The sequence below is a fragment of the Struthio camelus genome, chromosome 3, assembly GCF_040807025.1.
Source record: "Struthio camelus isolate bStrCam1 chromosome 3, bStrCam1.hap1, whole genome shotgun sequence".
Taxonomy (NCBI): domain Eukaryota; kingdom Metazoa; phylum Chordata; class Aves; order Struthioniformes; family Struthionidae; genus Struthio; species Struthio camelus.
In genome coordinates this window covers 108,811,744-108,830,762 of record NC_090944.1, presented here as the reverse complement: position 1 = coordinate 108,830,762, position 19,019 = coordinate 108,811,744, and the positions used below count along the sequence as shown (strand labels likewise).

At 40.1% G+C, this 19,019-nt stretch overlaps 1 protein-coding gene across 4 annotated transcripts in view; it reads left to right on the top strand.

The window, feature by feature from the left end:
* Positions 1-19,019, top strand: part of EPAS1 (endothelial PAS domain protein 1) — a 108,504-nt gene that overhangs the window by 82,627 nt on the left and 6,858 nt on the right. For all 4 annotated transcript variants that reach the window (XM_009676281.2, XM_068939622.1, XM_009676280.2 and 1 more), the window contains exons 3-11: positions 254-405; positions 995-1,079; positions 1,572-1,690; positions 1,797-1,999; positions 10,736-10,842; positions 15,594-15,741; positions 16,506-16,714; positions 17,048-17,235; positions 18,056-18,166. In XM_009676281.2, coding sequence (XP_009674576.2) covers positions 254-405; positions 995-1,079; positions 1,572-1,690; positions 1,797-1,999; positions 10,736-10,842; positions 15,594-15,741; positions 16,506-16,714; positions 17,048-17,235; positions 18,056-18,166 — 1,322 coding nt within the window. The remainder of the gene's footprint in view (positions 1-253; positions 406-994; positions 1,080-1,571; positions 1,691-1,796; positions 2,000-10,735; positions 10,843-15,593; positions 15,742-16,505; positions 16,715-17,047; positions 17,236-18,055; positions 18,167-19,019) is intronic.

Here is a 19,019-nt window from a genome sequence, read left to right as displayed (position 1 = left end):
CATAAGGTGAGTAAAGGGCATGTCACATTTACTTACCAAAAGGTTTAGTTCTGCCTCTCTAATAATAAGGATTTCCCTTTCACATACTGCGCAGGTGGGTTTCTTCGCAAGAACGCTCCTACCAGAACAGTATTATGTAAAGGAAATTCTAACAGCAGGAAAGTGTTTACTGTCTTTTTATTGGGTGTGATTGTACTGAAGAAGGATAGCTAGGAAAACTGAAGATTTTAAATACTTTTTGTCCTTTTTTCAGTATGCGCTGACAACGAGAATGAACTAGAGGCAGACCAGCAGATGGACAACTTGTACCTGAAAGCTTTGGAGGGATTTATTGCCGTGGTGACACAGGATGGAGACATGATCTTCTTGTCAGAGAATGTCAACAAATACATGGGTCTAACCCAGGTAACTTGTTCCCTAACACTTTCCTGTCTTTGTAATATAATTCCCAGAAACTAGGCATATGCTTAAATGCAGAAAAGCAGTTGTCTCTCACTGAGGAAAAAAAGGCTTCCTGGATCCTGCTGTGGAGAACAGAATGGGCATTTTTATATTGTTAAAGATAGCCAAAGTTTTCAGAGGATTTTGATTTGATGTTACATGCTGTTCTGTGCACTATTGAGCTGCCAATTGGGTATAGTTGTGGAGTCAGTGTAAACAGATTAATTACAGGACACAGGACAAATTACTAATAAAGACGACTGAGTTAAACCTAATTGTGACGCACTGCGCACTGCAGTGGTCAAACTTAGCATGTTGTCTTACTTCCTTGCTCAAAAACATTGGAAATGATCCTGTAGCTACTGTCAGTACCCTTAGTTCTGCTGACTGGTTTGTTCTAAATACATAGCATTTGGAAATAAATAAATGATCAACTGAAATTATCATTGAGAAAAGAGGATTCACAAGAAAGTGTCTCAACATTCCATTTTATTTATATTATATTATTAGCAGTTGCTTTTTTTGGCTAAATACAGTTTTTATTTCTGAACAGGTGGAATTAACTGGACACAGCATTTTTGATTTCACTCACCCGTGTGACCATGAAGAAATTCGAGAGAATCTGAGTCTGAAAAATGGTAATCTTGAAAATACAAAAGAGTTGCTGTTTGCTTTTTAAATAACCAAATGAAGTAATTGGCTGACAGTAGAGATCAGTTAGTCATGGTAAAGGGAATTTTCATTCCTGGAGTAATCATTAACTGTTATTCAGTGCTTTGCAAATTTGTTTTGTTTTGTTTTGCCAAATATGCTTAAGTATGGTAACGTTAAGAACGGCTTCTTTAGTGTTTTCCTTTCATCAAGTTAAGACAGGCATAATGTTTTCACTTGTAACTGTTTGCAAAGATATATGTGCTACAAGGCAAAACACAGATTTAAATGCACAGGCCCTAAAGTTTTAGGTTTTAGATCTACAAACTGCGCTTCATTGGTCCGTGCATCTGTGATGGTTTCTGCAGATAAATTATCTGATAATTAGTCTATTATTAGGTACGAATCTTTTGGGCTTATAAATAGAATGAATTAAGAAGCAAAAGTGAGAAGACTCATTCGTTCTTTTCCTTATCTAGGTCCAGGTTTTGGAAAGAAAAGCAAAGAGATGTCAACTGAGCGTGACTTCTTCATGAGGATGAAATGCACCGTTACCAACAGAGGCAGAACTGTTAACCTCAAATCTGCCACATGGAAGGTACCATATTTTAGCCATAATACGTGTTACTAATTAAAAAAGACATTTTGGCTTGTAGAAAAAGTACATTCTAAGTTTGTCTCTCATTCAAAAATCATTATTTCAGGTTTTGCACTGCACTGGACAAGTTAAAGTATATAACACTTGCCCTCCTCACACTCTGTGTGGGTATAAAGAGCCTCTTCTCACCTGCCTTATAATAATGTGTGAGCCTATTCAGCATCCTTCAAACATCGATATCCCCCTGGACAGCAAGACCTTCCTGAGTCGCCATAGCATGGACATGAAATTTACATACTGCGATGACAGGTAAGCTCCACTGAAGTTTCTACCTTTCCGAACACAAGCAGTCAGTCCTTCCAAACTTTCTTCCTGTGTGGACCTGGTAAGAAAGGACTGGAAGAGAACGCAGTCTGTTACCAAGACAGATGCTCGATGGCTCACTTAATCCATCTCAAATCTGAGTTTAGGAAAAATGGTGGTACCCCTGCTGTATTTTCTCCTCCTTGTTAGTGGTGAGCTCAAGTTCATTGGCAGAAGATGAGAAAATTTAGAGTGATAAGCATCTTAGGCTTTAACGAACTGAAGAGTAAAGAGGATTTCTGTTACGTTTTTTAGAGAACGCCTCTAAGGACGTGCCTTGCAGACCTTATTCAAGGACAGTTTTGTGGTTGGTTTGACCCAGGATGATATAATCAGTTAGCTGTAAAATACTTTATTAGAAGAGTGGCTAAGAATTGCTAAGGAGTCCAGAGCGTCTGCAGCTCTGCAACAGGGTTATGATCTCCTGCTCAGTGAAAAACAGCCTTTCTTGTTATCCCTCTGCTTCTTTTAGTGATGACATGAAGGGGAACGGAAGATTTTGGGTCAGGGGAGGGACCTGTGTCCTCTATTCCCCCACTCTTGAGTGAAATAATTGAGATCCCCCTGCATAATTCCTGCTGGGATCTCCATGGTGTTTCACACCATGCGTCTCTTCTCTCCGCCTAAGTGTTGGGGGGGCCCTCTTCCCAGCATCTGAGAGTGAACCAGAGACCTCTTCCCATGCAACTTCCTCCTGCCCTGTCTTTTTCTAGAAAGTCTTGCCTGTCATACCTTTTTTGAAGTTTATGAGACCTTCCCTGAAAGAAACATGAAGTTTTGGATGGTTCTGGCTAGTGACACTAGTCTCTGGGAACTCAGAGCTGCTTGTAACCGCAGACGTCCAAGGGCTTGCCAATGGGATTATGCATATGCTTGAACCTTATGAGGAAAAATGGCAGGTCTGAGATCTTGGTTTTTTTCGTGGTCTTTTGAGGATTTTAACTTCTTCCAGGCAACATTGTTTTAAATAGTGTGATGAAGCAATGGTACAAACTAGCAGGCTTAGCAGCTGTGGATGAAAGCAAGATTACAAGTGTGAAACTTGTGACTGACCTTCTTCTGACCTCTCTGAGAATTTAGCAGCAAATATGTTGTAACTAGAAATGTACTGTGAATTGCAACAGGAGTCTGCTCTGCTCAGATAAGTAGAAGGTAATTATATGAAAGCAGGTTAGCCGTTCTTTAAAGAAAGCTGCTAGGATTCTCAGAGAATAAATACAATGACTGAGACTTATGATATTGTCTCCAGGAAGGTACAGGGGGCTACTCTGTTATGTGTATGCATTCAGGGTAAAGAGGCACTCATTTTCAAAAGCCTTCCCCACTCTGCACCACAACACAAAACCAGTGTTTATTCACACACACAGTTATGCATAGAAAAATTTATTGGATATAAACTCTAAAAATTTTGGCTCATGGTGTATTTTGATTCAACTTCAACAAAACACATCATTTCTTCTTAAATACTTTAAGACGAAAATTTTGAGATATCAATAGGATTTTGCTACCGGAGTAAAAAAAAAATCCAACAACGTAGTAGGGACTCATTATAAAAAGCAGCCTGCCTCATAATTACCATAAACTCCCTCAGTGACAGGCTAGAGGAGAGTAAGAGGGGGTTTCACTGTGTTACAGCATTTGCGTATCTCTGTCAGACTTAATAAGCAATTGTTAATGAGAATTAGGGGGACCGATACTTCCCCATTAGAGATGGATATACTTACTTTGAAAAGAATAAAGTCCTGTCTTAAACAGTGGGAGCTGATTTACAGGGAAAACTCTTCATACGGCCGTGTAATACAGCAGCTTCCTCTGGGTGATTTAACCTGTATGCAATTTCAGCAATTTCTCTTTAAAACTAGGCAACAAAACAGCACGTATTTTGCTAGACAGTTTTAGTTGGGTGTTTCAGTCATGTTTTGCTGAGATGATGATAAAGCGGTGAGCCAGGCCGGAGAAGGAAGCAGACCTCGGGCACCCCCCAGGTTCCCCTCAGCAGAGCCCTGTGACTCTCTGCTCCCATCTAGAAGGATGCTGATTCCTCTCCAACAGAAGACACATCAGTAGACACATAAAAGTGCAAAACACTCAGTTGCTCTTATCAAATTCAGTGCTGCTAGACAAATTGTATGAAAGGAACAGCTTATGCCAGGAATGTGAATGCAGTCTGAAGGAGAACTGAGGAGAAGGGGGAGGAAAAGCAACACGTGCCAGTCAGCTGCCTAAACCCTTTTCAAAGTACTCTTGCCTTTCTGCAGCAAAGGAATTCCTCTTCCCTCATCTCAGATGTGTAGTGCACTAGCCTACATATCTTGCCCTCCAAAAATAATTTGTATATGTGGGCCTATGACTCTCCTGTGGCTAGGTGGGCCGTGCTGGTATTCTTAAAATAGCTTTAGCAAGGCAATGGAGCTGTAAAGAGAATTTTTTGAGATACAACTATTAAAAATAAGGTGCACGATTCAACTTGCTTTTCTGTTAAATGCCTGCTTCAGCCATTAATGGGGAGCGATTTAGAAACATTCCCTTGCTCTGCTTATCTTGGCTAAGTGGTTTAAAGAAAGGATTATTTTAGCTGTAATGCGGAAATGCTGATCGGTGTACAATTCAATAATCCAAGCAAGGACTTACTTCAGCTGTACAATGCTTTTGTGTTGGGGAAGATCTCCAGTGAGGATGGTTTTAGGCCAAAAAAAGGCAAGTCTGTGTATGACAGGAATTCTCTTACTTTGGAGGCATAACTGATGCTCAGCGGTGTCTTCCCGTGTTGAGCCACTAGGGCAATGGGCGGTTAGAGGTGGAAAAGCCAAAAAACAAAAGTGAAAACTGAATCTGAACTTGATACAAAATATCCACGAAACCCCCCAACTACTTTAGGTTCCCCCGGCACATGCGATCTTAGCCTGTGTGGTTCACTTAGCAAGGGAAAACCATGAGCTGTATTTGGAGGACAAGAGGGCTTTGCAAGCACAAAGGATACTGTGGCATTGCAGGTGACACCAGCTTTTCACCTTGACACACGTGCTCTCTCTGGGGTGCTGCGGAAGTTGGGGCGGGGGGGAAACTCTTTGCCTGTAATTGCTCTACAGAGAATGCATGAGACGAGAGAGAGATAAGGAAATAAATCTATTCTGGACAGTGGGAGCAGATTAGAGGTACGTGCGCTGGTGCCAAAGGTTGTGTCATGTACCAGTTTCCTGGTACTGATGTACTGAAAAAGCATATGTTGTCCATTACTGTGGAGGCATGATTGCTTTGGAGAACTGTATGTTTGCGGTTACACGAAACTTAATTAGTTATACTCTTTTTTGCTTTTTCTTCGTTGGAACTTTTTAAATGGAGGGGATGAGGAAGAAAAGAGAGTGATGGAGGATGTATGGTGATTCAAAAGAGCTGCATTTAGGATTATACAGAAAGATGCAATTCTGATAGTGTCAGTCCAAGTTAGGAGATTAGTTTTCTTCTAATATGAATGTACACGTGGAATCCAGTCTATGTCCGATTGAAAGGAAACTGTGTTGTATTGTGTTTCTAATTCGGGCCATGTAAAACAGAAAAATTTAGGCATAGGGCCTTACGTAAGGGTTTAAAAGTCAGCTTACCATTTGACCTGTATTTGGAGAATATTTTTAAATTAGGTGAGACTGCAAATCAGCACATGAACGGATTTCCTATCTCCCCTCCCTCCCTGCTCAGGGGAAAGATGCAATAATGAGATGACAGTGATGATATCTGAAGCTAAGGATCCTCATTTGGGAACACTAGCTCTTAACAAGAAACAGGAATAACTTCTTTTGTTGATAAACTTTCTTCTAGACAGACCAAATGAGTAGGAGAGACACTGAGTCCTGGTGAAGTTTTTAATGTACCCATCTAGTTTCTTTTTTGACCAGAAAGGAGGATACACCTGAAATCGGGACAGCTGTCCCTCTGAGCAGTGGACATGGCTCTCGGGTTTTTGTACGTTTTTGGCCTGGGTTAGAGTGGAAGCAGCCATGAATATTTCTCCACTTTTTGCTGCCTTTTGGGATTGTCTGGGGCTCCCTCTCAACAGTAAATCTGGGTACTTAGCAGGATTGCCACAACAACATGCTGCTCACCCTAGCAAGCTGGCAGAGTGTTTACCCAGCGTTTACCCCTGAGGGAATGTGCGTTGGGTTTATTTTTTTTAACTCATTCTGCTTTAAAAGTATAATTTTTTTTGTTTGTTTGTTCCTGCCAAGACCAATTTAACTTCAATAACTTGGTAACAGTTTGAATAAAGACTTTGTCTAGAGTTCCACACCCTCACATGCACAGTCCACGTAAGGTCTTAAGAATATATACTTAGTTATTTTTTATGAACAGTAAACATTGCAGTCGTCTTTCACAAAGAGCCTGGCTTCTCATTCCTGTTATTTCTTATGACACTATTTTAACTCAAGAAGTGGTATGGACTGGAAAAGCTTTGTATTCCCCTAAAGGGACAGAAAAGCACTAAAGCCCAATTTAAAAAAAAAAAAAAAAAAGCTCATTTCTAAGAAATGTAGTCTTTGAAGCAGTGAGCTTTGTATGTGTTTTGTCGTGTCTCAGAGAAATAAAATGAGCCAAAGAAGTCATACAAATCCAGAAATAGGATTCAGATCATTTGTTTCTCCATCACGTACCTCAGGCGCAAACTTTGCCTTTATTCCACATCCCAAGACATTTCAATTACTCTAAAAAATGGGTATATTAAGAGAAACTGAAAGGTAGTGCTCAAAAGGTATTTAAATCGTGGTAGCTGGGACACATGGGCACTTGAGGACTACTGTCCTTCTCTTTAATGTGTTTTCTGAGATTTTGACCACGGTTACATCATGGTGACAAATTTAGCAAAGTGCCAGTTTGACAAAATTAAGATTCTCCCAAAGGTATTTGTGTTTTTAGAGGAGAGTGGTTAACAGGAGAATAAAGAGCCTCTCAGGCCACCTGTATTCTTCAACTAAAATTACTGTTATTCTAATTAGCACCAATTTAGTTTTTATAAATGCAAAGAAAACACAAAGCCTCGCATGGCAGGAATGCCATCCAAACCACTGTAAAGTTTGTTTATGATTTTGTCATTCCACAGCCTGCACAAAGAGCAATTTTCTATCCAGTGTCCGGGAAAAAGCAAGTGTCTTGTGTTCTGGACTCAGGTTTTGTAAATGCTTGGTCCCATGGGTCATATACATTTCTATGGCTCTTTCAGTTTTGTCCTCCTTCTCCTGGCTCTGTAGAGGCTGCCTTTGCCATTGCGCTGAGTCCTCTGCCTATTCCTTTGGCAATGCGTAGCCCTTGGAGGCTGTCGTGGAAATCATGCGGTTTGAAGGATGCGTCTCGGCGGCAAAACTCAAAGCGATTCTCAAGCGAACTCAGCGCAGAGGCTCTTTAACTCCTTTACTGCCTTTTTGGCCCAGGTGTTGTTTAGCCTCTTAGCTGCTTAGGTCTTCTTTCATGAACTGCCAGTACTTACTTCTTGGAGAACCACAGGACAGATGCGAGACCAGGGAGCTGGCGCTAGCACTGGTGAGCAATGCAGCACGGAGCTGGCTAATCTGATTTGCAGGGCTGCAAAGACTGCAGCCTGGGAGCTTTGAAGCTCTGCATATTGGCAGCTCCAGAGCGAGGAGGAGGAGGAATACAGGAGTGTGTCATCTGCCAGTTCAAGTAGGACAAAACAATACCATTAACAATTCTTGGAGAGAGGATATCTGTCCTCAAAATTGCAGTATTAAAAAATATATCTAGGAAATATTTTCAGCTAATTTTAGTTTTTTAGGGTGGGAGAAAGAAATATGACATAATTTAAAAAAAACAAACTTAAAATACCAAAAAAAAAAAACCCCTACTTCTTAATTCCCAAGAGTGTTTAACGGGAAATGTAATGAAGCCTGGTAGTGGTAGCAGATTAATAGATTTGTTAACGATTTCTTTTGAAACAATCAGTCGTGACTGGTATATCACTGTTACCCAGCACAGGTTTAGAATTTTTCAGTATTGTCTGGACTGAGGGAAGTTCTCCAATACCTTATTTTTATCTTTGTTTCGTATACTTTTTAATTGTTTGTAGTGTAAGGACATCAACCCATCTCTAGCTAACTTTAATACAAGGTTACATTAGATCTAATTAAATTAGACATCCTCACAGCAGGATCATACCACAAGTTCTGTGCTATGGGATAAGAAGGGTAATTTTATAGTTACGAGCAGAGCAGTGAGGAGTAATGTGAGAGGGGCATTACCGGACTGGAAGTAAAAACTGGCACAGAGACTGCAATTACTATATGATAAGTGTTAAGAGGCCCTAGGCCTGCTGTTATATGTTTTGTTTTTTTTTTTTCTCGCTATCTCAGTTCCATTGCTGACACCCAATTAAGACTATGGTGTAGTTTTGGATTTACATTGAGGCTGCTGAAAGCATGATGCTTCTTTTTTTTCATTACTTTTATTTCCTTTTTCCTCTCTTCCCCCTCCCAACCTCTACTTGACTGAGACCTCCAAATGACTGGATTAACATTAAATCCTGAACTTCCTGAATTTTAAAAGCCTTCCCCAATGAGCGCCAAACTCATTTGGATAGTTGTATGATTCTATGCCATTATCTAACCAGAGGGCCACAGTTTCTGTTTTTAAAGACTGTATGTTTACACCGGCCTGTGACCTCAGTGACTGTATGAAGAGAAGTGGCAACTGTGTTTCTGGATCCTGAATTTTATTAGGACTCTGTTGGTATTTGGCATTTTCTTCTGATGCTCCAGTTCTTATGACCAACTCACTGTGAGAAGTTATGCTTTGATTAAAAAGAAAAAGCACTTGTGGTTTCAGAGGAAAGTTCTGTATTTGACTGGGGGGCAATTTAAAAGCTCAGAAACTTTTCAGAGAAAGGAGACAAAAACGCAAATGCAATTTTGCCCTTTCTTGAAATCTGATTCAAGAATTTGGCCTTTGTTGGTCTAACTCATAACATGTACACATTTGTACATGTGAAAAAGGTTATTTACAATTAGGAAAGCCAATGCTGTAAATACTTGGACCTTCAGAAAGGAAGAATTGTTGCCGGTTCTTCCCTCCCCATGTGTCAGACACATTATCCAGAAAAATGATGACTGGCAATGGCGAATGCCAATAAAATCAGTTATCCGAATGCTTGACTAAACCATTATAGACCCAGGCTCATTCCATGGAAATCGGGACAGAGAGTATTTTTCAGCATGACACAACCAAGGTGTCCTGCGGGTATGAGCTATATAGTTCTGTGGCGGCGAGGGAAAAGCTGACTCAACACCATGGCTTTTAAACCGTATACAAAATAGCTACATCTTATTTGTCTTCCTTGCTTGAGGGCAATCTAAGAGATGACTGCCATGCTCTCCTTTTGTTTGTTTTACAGTACTTACGTGTCTGTCTTGTAAAGACATGCTTTTGTCTAGCGTGCTGGGCCAATACTATCCTTCAAGGGAGCTGAGGATGTGTCTTAAAAATAGTAATGCAGTAATGCCACTAATCAACAGTTGTGGTGGCCAATAAACTCTTCCCAAGGGAGTTAGTTACAGGGCAGGGCACCTGAGCATGCCACCATGCATGGCAATGGTGGTTACCTGCTCTGACACGTGACCCTTCCTTTCCAAGCGTCTCAGCTTTTCAAGGTTTATGACAACTTTACAGTCAGTTAATCAGTTTGTAGTTGTTTTTGATGCTGCTCTCTGCAAAATTGCAAGTTATTATTGCAGTTGGAAAACTAGGAAAAGGCCTGCCAAGAGCATTGTGGTTCACTTGGAAAACAATGACATTTCCTGATTTTTCCAGCAGGTATAGTATCTTTGCTTTTGAAGGCATATAGAGGATTTTGTTTTGTTACTAACCATATTGCCTGTAAAGTTGTCTATGACAGTATTGCAGATTTAATTTAGGAAAAACAAACCCTTTTCCCCTACCCCCTCACTGAGAGACAATTGTTTACACATTTTGATGAGCTCTTTCTGTTTATTCAGAAACTTGTGAAAAATCCTGCCTTGCCTGAGTACTCATAAAGGCTCTGAAAATAGTCTAGTTTTGGAGCTTTTGGCTTTCTTTGTGTAAAAGCCTACTTAGTTTGTGGATTACTCACCCAAGTAACCAAATCCATGGGCTAAAGTTCTAGTATAATTGAGAAATGCTAAGTAGAAGAGCTGATTTCTTTTTTTTAACCACCATTAATTTCTCACCTTGCACTTTTATTAAATGCGATATACAAAGTAGTGAGTATTTTCTAAAGTATATATTCTTTTAAATCTGATAGTGTCACCCTCTATTCCTTGCATGCATTTTATTCTAAATGATGGTCGTGAGGGTTTCAGTATGCAGTAGACAGACATTCTGTAAGCGATGGTTTTTCCAGTTGTGATTTTTCTCTAAGAGCTACTGTGCAATAGCCCTGGGAAAATTTGCAGCGCATGTAATGACTACCCTTGGAATTTTAATTACAGTAGTAGTAAAAGGCAGTTTATTCTGAACATGGAAACATTTTAGAACACGATTAGGCATCCTCGATAGCTTCTTATGTGTTAGGAAGTTTCAAATTTTTCGCAGTGTGATTTTAGTTCTGTGAGTCTAAGGACTCGAACTAATAGCTGCTCTTCACATGTAAACGTAAGGCTAGGGCGACGTGAATTTAAAATGTTTGTTTTTTTCTTAACCAAGAATAACAGAATTGGTTGGTTACCATCCAGAGGAGCTACTGGGCCGCTCAGCGTATGAGTTCTACCATGCCTTGGACTCAGAGAATATGACCAAAAGTCATCAGAACTGTAAGTCATATTCTTATTTTATTTCACAGTTTGCACAAAAAGCACAGCTTCCAGGTTCCTCGATACGTAATTGAACATATAAATGAACCTTGTGTGTGAGGCTGTTTTTTATGTGCGTATATTCTCTGAGGACAGAATTTACCCTTTGCAGGAAGCTTACGTGCTATTGGGTTTGTCCTGCTGAAAACTGCTGCTGATATTTCCGCAGGGTTTGATTTTGCCGTACTTTAAGTTAAATTTGGGTGGCAGTTACTCCTAAGAGAATCTCTATCTCTCTGAGGGATAACACACAGATCATCTGAACTGACCTCAGTTAGTCAATACTAGCTTGTCTGTCTGTTCCCGCTCTTCAAAAGATCACACAATTATGCCTCCTCTCTCTCACATAAGATTTGAATCAAATAATTTTAAGACACATCTTAAGCTTCTGTCCTTAAAGGTGGCGCTTTGCTTGGAGACAGCATAGATCCACTAATGTACGAGTGATGTTTCCCACCTCTGTTATAACCACTGAACTAATGCATGGGAGATTTGTTGAGAAAGAACAACTACAACTGCTGGTTCTGCTTTTTCTATTATTAGAGAGAGAGAGAGAGAGAGAGAGAGAAGAGCTGCTAGTTTAAAAAAAAAAGCACCTTGCAGTTGTTATGATCTAGGTCTGTGCCTCAGCAGAAAAGAGCATGACTTGCATCATGTCTATAGGGAGTTACCCCCAAAAACATACTTACAAAAAGTATTCCTGTACTTTTCAGAGAAAAGTAGCAGCAAAAAATAACTGTCTGACAGGGACAAGGGAGCATGTATTAATGTAGTGGCAAGGATACAGGACAGCTTAGAGTTGAAATGTTATTTGAAAGAATACTTGGCAGTGATTAAAGTTTATGCTGTAGAACAGTTTTGGTATGAATCATCCTGTTTCCAGAGCCGTTAAATAAAAAAAAAATCATACCATACTTATGGAAAGTTGTCTGGGAACCTATTTGTTAAAATTGTTTCTTAGGAAATCTATTTATGCTTCTAACAGCAAAAAGTATTTAGAGATATTCATAGGCAGGGTGTGCATATCCTACATTGGGTTATCAAGAGGCATCGTGAGTAATGAGTGGGGCTGCTGCGTTGTTGTTTTCCGATTGCTGAGTTATGTTTATGAGAATGGGACAGTGCCAGAGGGGGACTGAAATGAGCATTGGCAACCTCTTGGGTAACAGGAGGGGAGACTCCATGGTGGTAATGAATTAGATAGGACCACTGAGTCAAGACTTGTCCCTGTAAGGATTTTGGGGTAGATTCTAGTATCTGTTTTGACCAGGCTTTGATGGAGGTTGCTTCTCACTCTGACAATTAGATTCACCTCATGTAGAGCACGAGTTGCATCTAGATGCCATTTGTGACTACTGAACAGGGCCATGTCCTGCAAACATGTGCTGTTGGGCAGGAGGCCTGATCATGACGTGGTTAAAGGAAGATCTAGGGGGGGTCGGTTATACCAGCAAAATTGCATGTGGCTGCTCAAAGTACTGTGCACTATGTGGATAATAAATATTTAGGGTCAAACTATAATGAGTGATTCCATAGTGCGTATAGTACCACAGGATCAGCATGGATGATCTCTGCTGTTGGAAGCAGTGGAGCAAACTCTGTGCTGTGCTGAACTGATAAATGCTGTTGCCCATAACAGGACTGTCAGTTTACGTCATCAGCAAATCTGACCCTTTTTGTCATAATGAGGTAAATACATCCTGTGTCTTCTAGGACAGTCAGGCTTCCTACGAACTCATTGAGTGACCACAAGGGCAAAGAGGCAGCAAACTGCAATTGCGCAAGCATCCGTAAGCCCTCTGAATAGAAAACTCCTCTGTTTTCTTAATGAGTGCCAATATTAATGAGATGTTGTCTAGCACACAGAGTAACCAAGCAGGTATATAGCTATACAGAACTTACGAGTTGTCTCTGGCTGTGCTCGTTTATACATAGAAACATCCATCTCATAGCTTATATAAAGAAAGAGACACAAGTCAGAATACGAAACCAAACATGGAATTCACCACACTTGCATTTTTTTTAACAATCATTTTTATTAAACGTATTCTATGCATAGAACATATGTTCATACAGCAACATAGCCATCAATTCTGACAACGCTAACCACTTCGTGCTGTAAAGATGCATAGGAAATAGAAGGAGGAGGCAGAATTTTGAAGAAAGAGAGGGAGAGAAACTGCAAATGAGTCTTTTAGGAGCAGAATTCACTCCTTCTCCTTCCCTCCAATTTACTGGCAAGTCATGCTTATTGCAGTTTTACTATACTGCGATTTTTGTTTCTTGAGATGAAATAACAACGTGGCATTCAAAAAAGCCATAATAGTGTTTGTGTTCTTGGCTGGAAGCATAGCTGCATATACAGCATGAAAGACTTAATTAGTCTACATCAAATGGAAGATTAGAATTTATTTGGCACTATTTTAGCATACCCAGTTTTTCACAAGTTATGCAAGCAGATGAAAATCTTTGTCTTATTGCATAAAACTACACAAAAGATTGACTGTAAAGCTACATTTTCCAATCCAGCAATTAATAGTCTATAACTACTTCCATTTAGGATCTGGTCTTGTTGCCATTAAAGCTATTGGGAATTTTGCTTTTGACTTGAGTGGGGAGCTGACTGTGACCATCTGGGACATGTCATTTGGAAGTGCATAGCAGAAGTTTGACAAGCCTTCCAAATTATTCATATTTTTTGATGTTTCTAAGCAATTTAAAAACAAAATTTGTACCCAATTAAATGTACACCCCTGCCTCCCCTTTCCCTCAGCCAAAGATAAGGAATATAGCTTGAGCATATGTCACTGGGCTGCTTGTAATTCTACCAAGATACAGGTAATGTATATTAAAAAAGAAAGCGAGAAGTTCACTCTAAAGCTGGAGACTTGCACACAGAGTTGGTAACAAAGTCAGCATTTACGAGCATATTAGTAATTTGTGAGATTACTCCAAGGAGGGATTCTGCTGTACTTTATTATATCAGAAACATGACATGCTTTGAATAATAATAATAATACAAAAGATTAAAGCAGTAAAAAGCTTCTCTGTAATGTAACAGGCGCCTACACTATGACTCTTATTGATGAGCTGATGATTAGGAAGCAGTGTAATTATGTTTCCCAAGCAGAGCAGAACAGTCCAGAAACTGAAACACTTTGAAATGAAAGCCTTTTGATTCTGTTCCACCAGAAGTATTTAATCAATAAAGGTAATGTTCTACTTTGTCTAAATACATTAAATGTAGGATGATAAAATACTCAGGAAGAAAACAAACAAACAAACAAACAAACTTCAGCCATAGGAAGATAAACACAGTAACAATTATTTGCAAAACAGGTGCTGCGTTTCATAGGCCAGGACTGTACGTTTGTATGGTGGCTATGTAGGAGAAACTCTTGGTAAATAAAACAGCTACTCTTACTGGCCACATTCATAAGGAATTTTTCTGTACAAAGAAACAAGCTCCAGCCTTGCTGAGTCAAACGACGTTATTGTAGTGCGTTAGTTTGGTGGCATACTGTTTTCACGAACAAAAGCTTCTTCAAAGGAAAGTTTGCCCGAGTGTTTCGGGGTTCGGTCGTGCCGGTTCCCACTCGGTGTGACTGCTTCCGCTTACAAACGCAATTCTTATTAGTTGCTCGTTAGTTAATACCGGCTGCATGCTCCAGCCCTAATCCTGTCACTGCTGATCAATAATATTTTTCCCCAACTGACAACTGTAAATTGCATGACAATATTAATTGCCTTTAAGAAAGGGTTGGCAAGAGGCACAACATCATAAAACCTTACATCTCAGATGTCCAAAACTCCATACTGAAATCTCTTTCTCTTCAAATATTGTAAAACACTTCTTTGGAGGAGTTTCGCCTTTCAGACATCTGGATGAAATGCTAAAGCCGGGTTGTGCTATCATCAATTTATTGCTTGAGAAACACAGGCCAGTTCAAAAAATACTTGGAGTTAAATTAACAATATTTATTTGTTTTTCTATGGGTCTTGGTTCCTTCTAGCCTGCTAACTTTGAGTAATTACAGAGCAACAGTAACAACACAGTTCAAACAGCCAGAGAAATGAAAAAGTGCAGCCTTTTTTTTCTTTACTAGGCAAAACAGTCCCATTTACTGTCCTTATCTTTGATACCTTTTTAAGATTGATATTATTTCTTTAGCCTCGTAAGACAGACCCATGTTGTGCTAGCAATACCTTCACTTTACTTGCAACATTGATAGATAGAGGATAGATAAGGATTTAAGCTATGAGACTTGCTATGCTTTGCCTTTAAATCCTCTCACTCTTAGGATTATGCATCACCTAAACATGGAAACTCCTAACTGTTTTGCACAAATAAATTCTCTTTCCTGCAGATCATCTTGGGAGCCTAAATTGAGGCACGTCTAGAATAGGGGCTTTGGAGAAGCATGCAGTCAGCAGCCATTGTTTTTTGAGGGGGACAGTTAGGATCTTCTATTAAGTTAAATGCTATTTAAAAAAAAAAAAAACAACAAAAAAAACCCCTCACATGCCAGGCATCTTCAGTGACTGATTTTTCCAGCTGTTAAGCAGCTGTGCTAACAAACGTTTTCAGTGCAATTTCTGCCATTCTGCATAATGAAAACTCAAAGGCAGTTCTATTTAAAACAAGTGTTACTTATTTTACTTTCTTGCTTGTGCTGCTCCATTATCAATATGTGCCTGCCCCTGTTTCTCAGTGTGCACAAAAGGTCAAGTGGTGACTGGCCAGTACCGGATGCTTGCCAAGCACGGTGGATATGTGTGGCTGGAGACTCAAGGGACAGTGATTTACAATACGCGCAACCTGCAGCCTCAGTGTATCGTCTGTGTCAACTATGTGCTGAGGTAAGTTGTGCAGAGCATAGACACCACTTAGGAATTCATGGGCTGGAAGAAGTGCAATAATCATCGGGAGGAATTTTGGCAGGGTTTATTTACTCAATGTTGTTATTCTGAAATCGTTTTAGTCATGTTTGTTGCGTCTTGTTTACCAATGCTAGACACTGATTAAAAATGTGGCATGCCCATTCCTGTACAAGCTGTTGAAACACACCACGGCCTCTCTTTCTATAGTAGCTGCTCTGCTAGTAGAACTAAGTATAAAACCTGCACTAAAGATTTTGTTGTTTAATATAAGATGCTTTGATTTTTCCAGTACTGTGACAGAGAGATAAAAACAAGTAGTAGTTGTATCTTGTGTTACTAGGAAAAGCTACCACCTTCCTCAAAAATCAGGATGCCAGGATAGTCAGTTTAGCAAAGCTCTATTATTATTATTTTTTTTTTTTTGGTCACAGATGAGGCCAAAATAGGAAATACTTAATTGAGCGATAGTCTGGGTCGTTATAGCCTCAGCTACATCCCTTTTAAAAACCAGAACAACAAAGCATCGAGTATTCCCACAGATATCCTGACCACATTCTCTGCGTCATTTGAGATTGTGGTGCTCAGCAACGCTGGAACCATGCCTGGCCTGACAAGAGTCTGGCATTCAAGTGAGAGAGGCCAAAACATTTTTAAAGGCCTGATCTTTAAAGAGTTTATTACCTATGTTATCCACATCTCTTTTTTTTAGAGTGCAAAATGCCTAAAACCTATTTTCTTGTTAGTGAAATTGAGAAGAATGATGTTGTGTTCTCTATGGACCAAACGGAATCTCTCTTTAAACCTCACCTGATGACGATGAACACCACCTTCGAGAATGGGATCCCCGTGGCTGAGAAGAGTGACTTCTTGTTTACTAAATTAAAGGAAGAACCAGAAGAACTTGCTCAGCTGGCACCAACACCAGGCGATGCCATTATTTCCCTGGATTTTGGTTAGTATTTATATAAAGAAGTTTTGTGAAACAAAGAACCACAGGTGAGCCTAAATTTAGAAACCTAATAGACCAGGTCTGTTTGCTGTGTGTATAAATCAGCAGTAGTGGCCCTAGAAGCCCACATACTTGCACCAGTGGAAAATTTCTGTGAATGAGAGCAGAATCTGGCTTTCTTGCTGACTAAACAACATACGTTAAGTCTATGCCAACTTATTGTCATGGCAACTAGGAGCAGGGTTTATTTGCAATGAATAGCTGCAATTATATCATAACACAGCACTAGATCATCAAGCTGAAAGCTTCTATTAATATTGTTAAACCTCCATCCAGGGACACAGACTTTTGAAGACGCCCCTGCCTTCACCAGTGCTGTTTTGGCACCAAACAAGCCGTGGCCAGTGGAAGCGAAGAGTCACGCTGCGCAAGGTGAAACGCTGACGATACCGTCCTTTACAATGCCTCAAATTGCACCTGGCAGCAGTACTCCAAGTGCGAGCAGCAACAGTAGCTGTTCCACGGTAAGAAGAGCTTTTAAAACACTTCAAGTTGTATTTTGCATGTAGCTCTCCTCAGCATGTGCAGATGATATTTCCAGGTTCGCAGTCTTGTCTCAGTGCTTATGAAAACGGCCAGTGCATCTATATCCCTACTGCACTGCATAATCTTAAACATCAATAGCAAAATTATCACATGGGAACTGTATCCTACCTTTACACTGTAATCCTTTTTTTCTCTCAGCTGTCCCTCAGTAATTATTACAAGAAGTAGCAAAAGCCAGTACCACCTGAGTTAGCCTTAAATAAAACGCTGATGTCAAATGGTGTGGTCACAAACAAAATTCCCTCCAGACCTGTCCTCCTTCTGCTTGTTAACTAGAAGCTATAGTTTTAGTCCAGGAAGTTTCCCAGCTCCAGCTTTTGAGAGCGGTTCCATGGAGTTCCCCACTGCGAGAATTAATAGGCTTTCAGGGCATCGCCCCCAAGAGCTGGAAGGCACTCTTAGCGGACCTTTACTAGATGATGTCCAGTTTTACTGAGGAAATTGCGGCAGTGCTAAGTGTGTCTCCCTCTTGACAAAAATATTTAATAGTGTACATGTCATGCTGCTGGTCCGAGCTGCCAAAACCGTTCAACCTATCAAGACAGCTAGGTTCCTGTATTAGATGTGATAGATAGGACGGCATGCTTTTGGGTTCTGAGGACCCTGTATCTGCAGTCTTGCCATTTGCTTTTCATAGTAAAGATCTGTTACTGAAGAGCACAGTATAAATTACACGATGATATTAAGTCAGTACTGTGGTTATCTTGCTGCTTATAACAGATTTTTATTTCTGTGCAGCCAAGCAGCCCAGGGGATTACTACAGTTCTGTGGATGACGATCTTAAGATTGAGGTGATTGAAAAACTCTTTGCCATGGACACAGAATCAAAGAGTCAGTGCACCTCCCAGGTAAGGAACTAATAAATCAGTTCCATGCTAACTAGCAGGTAGTAGCAATGCATGCTGTATCTCCAGGCTTACTGACATAACAGGCAAGCTGCATTTGCACATATACACTAGGACTTCAGCACGCAACAGTAACAAAAACAGATGCTTTTAGAGGCTTAGGTCTAAATTTCTGGCCCTTGGTGTCACTGGTGAAACCATTAAGACAGAACACGCCGACAGCCTTCAGACTGTGAAAGCTCTGTGGGTTAGATAAGGAATACAAGCAGCAGCGATTTTTTTAATCTCATCTGATGACTAGCCAGTAAACATCCTTTCTAGAACAAAATATAAATAAACTAAGAAGTCCTGCAAAACCTCAACATGAGAAAGAAATGCCCCTTGTGCACACAGGTCTGTAACTGCAAAATTAAATCTGCCACTTTGGACATATTCTTCTCGACTCATATCCTTAAGGATTTGTTCCTAGATGGGTCAGATGTGAAAATGTCTTGTACGTAAAGTCCTGCAGTCTCCATCTCCTTGCACTTTAATCGGGGTATAAGTATAAACATTTCCTCTATTACTAACTCTCTTAATCCTCCACTGTTACAACATTACATCAAGTGAGCTAGTGGATAAAAGATGTAGGCCTGATTCAGCACACCTAACTTTAGGTACTCAACTGAAATGCCTTCGTTAAGCATTTATGCTTCTGCAGCAATCAAAAGAAAGGAACAGGCATTGCTGGATGGCAGCTCAGACCTTAGACACCCATCTCCTTCTATTAGTCATATGGAAAATCTTGGAGGGGAAGTCTGGAGCCCAAATGAGATGCCTCAGTTTGCCAGAGTAACTTGCAAACTTAGTAAGATAG